We start from the raw sequence: 10,309 nt of genomic DNA on the forward strand, positions 1-10,309 counted from the left end.
CCCGGAATGAGGTCATCCCTTTGTCGGCAGCCTCCTGTCTGCGTGTCCCCCGCAGTCTCGCTTGTCCCTGAAATGAAGCCCTAAACACACGGGGCGGCCGCGGTTGGGGCCGCAGCGCTGCTGTGGACGTGCTGCTGCGCGCGGTCCCAACGGGCTGCTGGGGTCCTTTGCAGATGCCGGAGGAAACTCAGACCCACGACCAACCGATGGAGGAGGAGGAAGTGGAGACGTTCGCCTTCCAGGCAGAAATTGCCCAGTTGATGTCACTGATCATCAACACTTTCTACTCGAATAAAGAGATCTTCCTGAGGGAGCTTATTTCAAACTCATCCGATGTAAGTCGCCTTTTCTTGCAGAGGTGGGTTTTGGTTTCACTATCTGGGGCTCTTGTGTTTTAACAACGTGTATTTTTTTGTTGTTGTTGATAGGCTCTGGACAAGATCAGATACGAAAGCTTGACAGATCCCAGTAAACTAGACTCTGGGAAAGAGCTGCACATCAATCTCATTCCCAACAAGCAAGACCGAACCCTCACTATTGTGGATACCGGAATCGGAATGACCAAGGCCGATTTGATCAATAACCTGGGTACCATCGCCAAGTCCGGGACCAAAGCGTTCATGGAAGCTTTGCAGGCTGGTGCAGATATCTCCATGATTGGCCAGTTTGGTGTCGGGTTCTATTCAGCCTATCTGGTTGCTGAGAAAGTGACTGTGATCACCAAACACAACGATGATGAGCAGTATGCCTGGGAGTCCTCTGCAGGAGGATCCTTCACAGTTAGGACCGACGTAGGTAGGCACCTGATGGCTTAATTTGCTGGGTAAGCCAGTGGCCGGGAGGTAGGGGTTCGTGGGCAGTGGACCCCAAAGAGGCCGTGAAATTTGCCTGACGGGGAGCGAGCTGGTGAGCAGCGATAGTGTAATAGCCTAACGTGGAGGTTATCTTGGGCGAGGCAGTTAACTGCTGTGGGACTGACTCCATCCAGGAACAGTAAAGCTTGCTTTGTAAATTGGCTTAAAAAGTGTTAGGTATGGCCGATGAGAGCTGGATAGATTGTAGTTTTTTACCGATTTGGCCATTGAGATTGAAATTGAATTGTTTTCCCTGCTTCTTTTCCAGGGGAACCCATGGGGCGAGGAACAAAGGTTATCCTGCACCTGAAAGAGGACCAGACTGAGTACTTGGAGGAGAGAAGGATCAAAGAGATCGTGAAGAAACACTCTCAATTTATTGGCTACCCCATTACTCTCTTTGTAAGTTTCTATGTAGATAATCAAAGTGACTGAATTAAAATGTTTGGTCCTTTAAGATTTGTTAAGGCAAAGACCCAAACTTCCAGTAGTTATTGGACTAGTCTGAAGTTCTTAACTGCAAGGTACCCCAGGGCGCTCTATAATAATAAAAGGATAATATGCTAATTAGACCGGATGTCCTGCTATGAGGGAAGCCGGTTCAGTCTGCAGCACCCGGGGGAAGGAAGGCCTATTCTTTTTTTTTTCTTCTCATTAAACTTTCTTATTTTAATGGGTCTCAAAATTCTGTGACAGGTTTTTGGTCATGTTGTTTCCATTAAAAAGTGCTGATTTTAAAAACTAATAACTTAAAAACTGCCACACACACAAAAGAATCAAATGGCACACAAAACATTCTAGGAAGGCCTACTCTTGCACAAATTTCTTGCATCAAGCCTCTAGTATTTAGTTAAAATCAAGTATTCATGAGAAGTTTCTTGGTTAATGTTTCTTAGCTAATTTAGGCTTTGATATAGAGTCTTTATCTTCATTTAGTTAATTTTTTCATTCTGGAATGTGTGTCTTTTTTTTGCAGGTGGAGAAGGAACGTGATAAAGAAGTCAGTGATGATGAGGCTGAAGAAAAGGAAGAGAAAGAGGAAGAGAAAGAAAAAGAAGAAAAGGAGTCTGAAGACAAGCCTGAAATCGAAGATGTTGGTTCTGACGAAGAGGAAGAAGAAAAGAAGGATGGTGACAAGAAGAAGAAAAAGAAGATCAAGGAGAAGTACATCGATCAAGAAGAACTGAACAAAACAAAGCCAATTCCCTCAGCTGCAGCACCCGGGGGAAGGAAGGCCTACTGTTTTTTTTTCTTCTTCTTCTCATTAAACTTTATTTTAATGGGTCTCAAAATTCTGTAAAAGATATTTGGTCAAGTTGTTTCTATTAAAAAGTACTAATTTTAAAAACTAATAACTTAAAAAAACTGCCACACACACACACAAAAAATAAACATTGTAGGAAGGCCTACTCTTGCACAAATTTCTTGCATCAGGCCTCTAGTATTTAGTTAAAATCAAGTATTCATGAGAAGTTTCTTGGTTAATGTTTCTTAGCTAATTTAGGCTTTGATATAGAGTCTTTATCTTCATTTAGTTAATTTTTTCATTCTGGAATGTGACTGTCTTTTTTTTGCAGGTGGAGAAGGAACGTGATAAAGAAGTCAGTGATGATGAGGCTGAAGAAAAGGAAGAGAAAGAGGAAGAGAAAGAAAAAGAAGAAAAGGAGTCTGAAGACAAGCCTGAAATTCGAAGATGTGGTTCTGACGAAGAGGAAGAAGAAAAGAAGGATGGTGACAAGAAGAAGAAAAAGAAGATCAAGGAGAAGTACATCGATCAAGAAGAACTGAACAAAACAAAGCCAATTTGGACCAGAAATCCTGATGACATTACTAATGAAGAATATGGGGAATTCTACAAGAGCCTGACTAATGACTGGGAGGATCACTTGGCAGTGAAGGTGAGTGACTGCCGAGTGCGGCCAGGCCAGTCCGCCTCTGCAGGTTCTGTCTGAAGTAGTTAAATTTTCTCATCCCAGTCCTTCTCCCACAGTGCTTTGAGTTAGGGAACGGCTAGTGTTTATCCACTGATTATGACTTAGTGTGTGTTTTATTACAGCATTTTTCAGTTGAAGGACAGTTGGAATTCAGAGCCCTTCTTTTTGTCCCAAGACGTGCTCCGTTTGACCTGTTTGAAAACAGAAAGAAAAAGAACAACATTAAGTTGTATGTTTGCAGAGTTTTCATCATGGATAACTGTGAGGAGCTGATCCCTGAATACCTGAGTAAGTAGAGTTGGGTATGAAGAATGACCACTGTCACTGGTTAAAGTCATTTTTAACTTAAGCACGGGGGGTGGCGGGGGGGAATAATTCATCTTTGGTTTTGGGGGCTTGCTCGTATTTGGTTGATTTTTGTCCTTAGAGTGACTTTGGTCTTTATATTCTTTCAGACTTCATTAGAGGTGTGGTGGACTCTGAGGATCTCCCTCTAAATATTTCCCGGGAGATGTTGCAACAAAGCAAAATTTTGAAAGTTATCAGAAAGAATTTGGTCAAAAAATGCTTGGAACTCTTCACTGAACTGGCAGAAGATAAGGAGAACTACAAAAAGTTTTATGAGCAGTTCTCTAAAAATATTAAGGTTGGTATAAACACATTGGAGCATTAGTAATAATGAAACTGGCTTCTCAAATTTTAAATTTTGTTTTAATGCAGAAAGTTTTTCTAAAGCTAATGTTATCTTTCAGCTTGGAATTCATGAAGATTCTCAAAACCGGAAGAAGCTCTCTGAGCTATTAAGATACTACACATCTGCTTCTGGTGATGAGATGGTCTCCCTCAAGGACTACTGCACAAGAATGAAGGAGAACCAGAAGCACATCTACTACATCACAGGTAATGGACGATAGTGTTCATGTCACCCATGGTGCTTGGAACCTCACAGGGACTGGGTGTTTGCTACCTGTGTGGCTCTCTCTGTACGTTAGTAGGTGTTGATCTCCAAGGTAGTTAACTGAGCTGGCCATATCTGTGGTGGTCAGATCTGACTAGATAAGAAAAGCCAAGGGAGATGACACCTTGTGAAAGGTCTAAAAGTAATTCTTCGATACAGGGGAGACCAAGGACCAGGTCGCTAACTCGGCCTTCGTGGAGCGTCTTCGGAAGCACGGCCTAGAAGTGATCTATATGATCGAGCCTATTGATGAGTACTGTGTGCAGCAGCTGAAGGAGTTTGAGGGGAAGACCTTAGTGTCAGTCACCAAAGAGGGCTTGGAACTTCCAGAAGATGAAGAAGAGAAAAAGAAGCAGGAAGAGAAAAAAACCAAGTTTGAAAACCTGTGCAAAATCATGAAGGACATCTTGGAGAAAAAAGTAGAAAAGGTGTGTTTCTTCTACCTACATTTGCTAATTTTTCCTCAGTACTTGTTAGATTCCTTAGATTGCACTTCACAATACAGCTGACATAGGTGCTGAGGAGTTGTAGTAATCTTAACTACAACTTAATGCCCGGGCATCTTAATGCTTAATACTTTGATTACAGGTGGTCGTATCAAACCGATTGGTGACATCCCCATGCTGCATTGTCACAAGCACATATGGCTGGACAGCAAACGTGGAGAGAATCATGAAGGCTCAAGCCCTGAGAGACAACTCAACAATGGGTTACATGGCAGCAAAGAAACACCTGGAGATAAACCCAGACCATTCCATCATCGAGACCTTAAGGCAGAAGGCGGAGGCAGACAAGAATGACAAGTCTGTGAAGGATCTGGTCATCTTGCTCTATGAGACCGCGCTCCTGTCCTCTGGCTTCAGTCTGGAAGACCCTCAGACACACGCTAACAGGATCTACAGGATGATCAAACTTGGTCTTGGTAAGCCTGTGTTGTCAGAAAGAGACTTCCCACGTGACTATTGGGCGGGTAACTTTTAGCTACTTGATCATAATTAGGATTATGTCATGCCACTTGAGAAACTAAAGTAACGTGTTGAAGGGGTGGATAAATAGGTCCCTAGTCCATAAAGGCTAAAAAATGGAACTGAGACTCAAATACCCTATAATTGCTTAGCGTTGGGAGCAGTTATAAGCCAGCAGTAGTATTAGGCTAATTAGTTGGTTTTAAGAAATCTAATACATGGCTTTTATTTCCAAAAAGGTATCGATGAAGATGACCCCACTGCTGACGAGAGCAGTGCTGCTGTGACCGAAGAGATGCCGCCCCTGGAAGGAGACGACGACACCTCCCGCATGGAGGAAGTAGACTAAGCTCCCCTGCAGGACACCTGCTCACGTGTTCAGTTCTTTACCTTCATTCCCTTGGATAATATATTTTCAAGGACTTTTTTCTTTATTTTTGTTAACATTGTAAAAATATGTATGGCATGGCAACTACTTAAAGGGAAGACCGGGTTCCTTTCCCCCTCTACGTGTATGAGACTGTGATACTTCAGGCACTGAAGCCGGGCTTGTTTTCTTTCCTAGTTCCATGTTGGCCTGTTTTAACAGAATGGGGTTATCTTTGTTGTAAGATACGTGTAGCCTAATGTTTGTCAGCTTTGTGGTCTGAAGTGTTTCTCTCTCAAGCAGGTTCCTAAGTAGACCAAATCTTTGTTGCTCAAGTGTTCTGAGATGCGTGGTTAAAACAACCTTCATCCCCTAAGATCTACTTTTTAAGCCTGACATCCCCTGTAGTTATCAACTGCATGTACTAGTATGACCTCTAGAAGTTAGTATGCTAAGCTGACCAACAGGATGGTAGTAACTGTCCATAGGGTTTGTCTCTAAAGGATTGTGTAGCATAGCAGAAATATAAGCTACCTAGGCATATGTTGTAAAGCCGTTTGAAAGTAACTCAGCAAGTTTTGTGAATAGAAGTGCAGTGCTCTCGTCACATTCTGCTTTAAAAGGTTATGGCAAATACAAATTAAAAAGAAAAGTTATGTGAAAGTGTCTTATTTGGGGGCTGTTGCGGATGTAACAGCACTGGGTATACACAAATCTTGCCTAGACAAGTGGAGGAAACAATAGATGGTTCACATTGACCATCCCAAGTCTTTCTGCGACTTCCCAGGGACCCAGGTTTCAGGGTGTCATCAGGCAGCATGCCCTCCCCATCTGTCTAATAGGGTCTCTAATCGAGCGTTCTACATCAGGGTTGGTATGTCCAAGCTGCATGTTGGTGGCATTTCTGAAACATTGCAGTCCAAATAGAGCCCCTTAAAACCTTGGCCTTAGTGTCTCCAAGTTCTTTTCTAAATCTACTTACTGTCATCCCCCCTGATACCTTCCCTTGTTTTTTCTGTTGCTTTATTGAGCCTCAGGTAAGAGGCAGGTTTAGGTGGCTGAGCTGCTGGTATCAGAAGAGCGTTATCATTGGTCTCAAAGGAAACAATGGGGTCCCTTCTGGGACAGCGATAGCTAAATTAGTCTTCCAGGCCTGAAGTTGATTGTTTTTAGAAAACTTGGTGGTAGGTCCATGCAGGATTTGGGTTTGTAGACCACCTATAAGTGTTTGTAACTAATGGGGAAAGGAGTGTAGGATTCCATACCCTGGGATAGGAAGAGCGTGATCATTGGTCTCAAAGGAAACAATGGGGTCCCTTCTGGGACAGCGATAGCTAAATTAGTCTTCCAGGCCTGAAGTTGATTGTTTTTAGAAAACTTGGTGGTAGGTCCATGCAGGATTTGGGTTTGTAGACCACCTATAAGTGTTTGTAACTAATGGGGAAAGGAGTGTAGGATTCCATACCCTGGGAAAAGCCGGTGCGCTAGTGCTCAGTAGGTTCTTAGTGGCCTGGTGAAAACTAATCACATTTACTCCTTAAAGTCCTCTGCGGCAGAAGTTCTTAGGAATTACTTGAGGTGTCAGTACTTGAGCCCACATTTAACTCCACAGCCCATAGTCTTTCTGCTGTTGTGCTTACTGAGAGGTTACCAGCTGGAGGAAGTGGGTGTACTTGCTGGAGCTAGTGCAACAGGGAGGTTACAATGGCTCCTAAGGATGTTCAAGACTGAATTCAAATCAAAGCAGCAGGCACTTGAGGGAGTCTGCCAACTGAGGACTAACTGACCCTGCCCTGAGAGATGTATGGCAAGTAGGCAAGTGCTGTCTCTGGAACTGTCCCCAGGAACCCCTGGGCTGGAGATGGGACCACCCACAGGGGTCGCTCAGCCCAACGGGCATACACACCACCAGGAGTCTCACCTGCTGCTTTAAAACCCAATGTGACTTCACACCTGTCAGCCCCCTCCTGCCCTGGAGGAGGGTAATGTGCTGAAAAAGCAAAGAGGCACAGACTGGAAAAGGTAAAATTTATTCACAAAAATGGTCTGAGAACGAATACCTGAATTTAGCAAAGTCCTAGGATAGGTCAATAGACAAAAACCATTTGAATTGGTCTTAGCAACAATCGTTAATTAAATCTTTAAGTGTTCATTCACAGTAGCATACTAAATAGAAGTAAATTTTACAAAAAGGCTTTGCAACACCTGGACACACAAAAAAAAATTAGAGACCTAGGTAAACAAATACCGGTTCCGTGTTGGAAACTCAATAGTGTTAAGATCAGGGTTCTCCTGAAAAGCGTTAAATGAGCCAGTCATAAAAAGCTACCTACTACTTGATTTCATACAACTAGAAAAAGCAAAAGTGCATCAGAAAGTGGGGCCAGAAGGCCTAGTGGGATTGTCAAGAGGGAACATTTGAAAGTGTCCAAAAACTTCAAATAATGATTGCATAGGTGTATATATTACAATCCATAGAGCTTAAAATGGGTGGATAATGGTGTACTATACCTAATAACAAATGAAAAAAAGAAAAAGATGTAGAAAGCAGCCTACTGCCATTCAAGTGACCTTGAGCAAGTCTCTGGACCCCTTCCTCTTACCTCATTTGTAAATGAGACAGTACCTTCAAGGCTGCTCTGCCATTTTCTAGGTAAGTGGGCTTAGCAGGTGCCTGGCATTACCAAGTGCTCACTAATGGACAGCCATTACTTCCAAAGACTCACCTCCTCAGGTGGGACCTTTCCCCCCTGGCGTCCTATGAGGTCACCTTACTCAGGTTCTCTTCTGCCACAGATAATGTCCTAGCTCAGTGGTTCTCAACCTTCTGGCCCTTTAAATACAGTTCCTCATGTTGTGACCCAACCATAAAATTATTTTCGTTGCTACTTCATAACTGTAATGTTGCTACTGTTATGAATCGTCAGGTAAATATCTGATATGCAGGGTGGTCTTAGGCGACCCCTGTGAAAGGGTCGTTCGACCGCCAAAGGGGTCGCGACCCACAGGTTGAGAACTGCTGTCCTAGAGTGTAACATCCTGCAAGCCCCAGTCTAAGTCTCACTCCGCCAGGAAGTTTTCTAGACTACTTCTAGGGAACACCCAACTGAGAACCAGCCCAGTTCAGTTTGGTGGGCCACACGAAAACGGCGTCACTGGGGAAGGGGGGCAGAGCCAAACAGCGGCGGCAGCTGCAATGAGGCCCTGAGGACCCCAGCAGAGGTATAAGGACAGCAAGGAGGGGCCGGGGGACAGGAAGCTGACCTCATTTCAACAAGGGAGTGGGGAGCCTCCAGGACGAGGGAGGGGACGTTGCCAGGGCGGAGAGCCTGGAGGGCTCGGTCTTGGGAAGGAACACGTGGATGGTCTGATGAGAGAAAGATGGAGGGTGGAAATCACTGTGTCTTGAACATTAGCCCCAGGTAAACACATCTTACCATTTTAAGTGTACAGTTCAGTGGCATTAACTACATTTAAAATGTTGTGCAGCCATCATCAGTATCTATTTCCAGAACTTAAAAAAAACATGGATCTGAGAGAAAGGGGAAAGGGGGGAGGAGAGAAAGACCGATTTGTTGTTCCACTTTATTCATGCATTCATTGGTTGCTTCTTGCTTGTGCCCTGACTGGGGATCGAACCCACAGCCTTGGTGTATTGGGATGATACTCTAACCAACTGAGCCACCTGGCCAGGGCCTATTTCCAGCACTTTTTCATATCCCAAACAGAAATCTACTCATTAAGCAGTAACTTGCCTGTGATGGGCTTCATGCCCCCTAGGATCAGGCTAAATCCTCCCATTGTCTGGCCTCAGTTTACCAGTCCTTTTCTTCAGAAAAGCCCCTGTAGCCTCTCCCTTTGTGGCATTTCTCACAATTGTCCTGGGGTGATTCATTTTAGGTCTCTCTTGCCTCCCTGCTGCCTGTCCCCATGAAGGCAGACACGCCGGCCCAGTGCACCTGGGACTTATTTGTGGAGTTGAATGAATAACTGGTATATATAACTGTTGTGTTTCCCCCTTCCTCTGGGGATGGCAATTTGCTTAAATAACTTTGTGTAATTTGGGAAGCTTATGTTCCCTTTTCTAAGCCTTCACGATCTGCTCCAACCTTTGAAAGTGTGATTCCAGATGACTCCCTGTAGGAAGGAACATCACTTCACCTCCCTGGGAAGAACGTTCCAGGAAGCAGGGCTCTCAGTGAGTCACGGCGTATAAATAGCAGCATTAAAGCCTGAACAAAGATTCCATGGTGATATGCAGAACCAGCCAGCCGAGCAGACCGTCCACCAAGGGTGTCGGCCTGCTCAAAACACACATCATCTTGTGAAAGTACACTAGGGCCTCAACACGTGACCAATGCGTGTTCTAGAGCTGGAACGGGTCCAAAAGGAAGCACCGTTGTTTTTGAAATTCCAGATCAGAAAAACAGCAACCCTAACAAGTCAGAATGAGAAAGAATCAATAGATCAGCTCCCCGCTTGTTACATGGCTGAATGGATGGAGAGACAGCCCCTGAAACCCCTCCTGGCTCTCTGAAGTGCCTCCTGGGTTTTGTCACATGGTTTCATCTGTTCCTTAGCACATCTTTGTAACTCAGACACACACCAGGTACTTGTACGATGAAATGCACAAGTCAGACTAAGGATGTTCATTCTCGCCAGTTCTACTCAACACTGCACTGGAGGTTGGAGCCAGGGCCATTAGTCAAGAGAAAGGAAAAGAAGGCATCCTGATTGGACAGGAAGAAGTAAAAAGTATCTCTACTTGTGGATGACATGATCTTGTATAGAGAAAATCATAAGGACTCCACACACACACACACACACACACACACACACCTCTATTAGAACAAGTTCAATACGGTTGCAGGATACAAGATCAATATTTAAAAATCAGTTGTATTGCCCAGCTAGTGGTGCTCAGTGGATTGCGCATCATTCCCTGCACCAACAGGTCACTGGTTTGATTCCCAGTCAGGACATATGCCTGGGTTGCAGGCTCGATCCCCAGTAGGGGGCGTGCAGGAGGCAGCCGATTGATGTTTCTCTCTCATCATCGATGTTTCTATCTCTCCCTCTTCCTTTCTCTCTCTAAAATCAATAAAAACATATTTTTAAAAATCAGTTGTATTTCTATACACTAACAAGGAACAATTCAAAAATAAAATTAAGAAAACAGTTCTATTTTTAAAATAGCATAAAAATACTTAGAAATAAATTTAACAAAAGAA

At 44.0% G+C, this 10,309-nt stretch overlaps 1 protein-coding gene across 3 annotated transcripts in view; it reads left to right on the forward strand.

Annotated features, from left to right (window-relative positions):
* Nucleotides 1–5,354, forward strand: part of HSP90AA1 (heat shock protein 90kDa alpha (cytosolic), class A member 1) — a 17,210-nt gene extending 11,856 nt beyond the window's left edge. The window contains exons 2-12 of one of the 3 annotated variants that reach the window (XM_014549100.1): nt 174–335; nt 429–795; nt 1,123–1,256; nt 1,831–2,022; nt 2,624–2,752; nt 2,911–3,076; nt 3,244–3,434; nt 3,541–3,688; nt 3,906–4,174; nt 4,335–4,668; nt 4,951–5,354. In XM_014549100.1, coding sequence (XP_014404586.1) covers nt 174–335; nt 429–795; nt 1,123–1,256; nt 1,831–2,022; nt 2,624–2,752; nt 2,911–3,076; nt 3,244–3,434; nt 3,541–3,688; nt 3,906–4,174; nt 4,335–4,668; nt 4,951–5,060 — 2,202 coding nt within the window. In that variant the 3' untranslated portion in view covers nt 5,061–5,354. Of the gene's footprint in view, nt 1–38; nt 336–428; nt 796–1,122; nt 1,257–1,830; nt 2,023–2,431; nt 2,753–2,910; nt 3,077–3,243; nt 3,435–3,540; nt 3,689–3,905; nt 4,175–4,334; nt 4,669–4,950 lie in introns of those variants that run through there. The other 2 variants (XM_005877861.2, XM_005877862.2) reach the window with 2 other exon arrangements.
* Nucleotides 5,355–10,309: the final 4,955 nt, after the last annotated feature.

This window comes from Myotis brandtii, unplaced genomic scaffold, assembly GCF_000412655.1.
Source record: "Myotis brandtii unplaced genomic scaffold, ASM41265v1 scaffold535, whole genome shotgun sequence".
NCBI classification, from domain to species: Eukaryota; Metazoa; Chordata; class Mammalia; order Chiroptera; family Vespertilionidae; genus Myotis; species Myotis brandtii.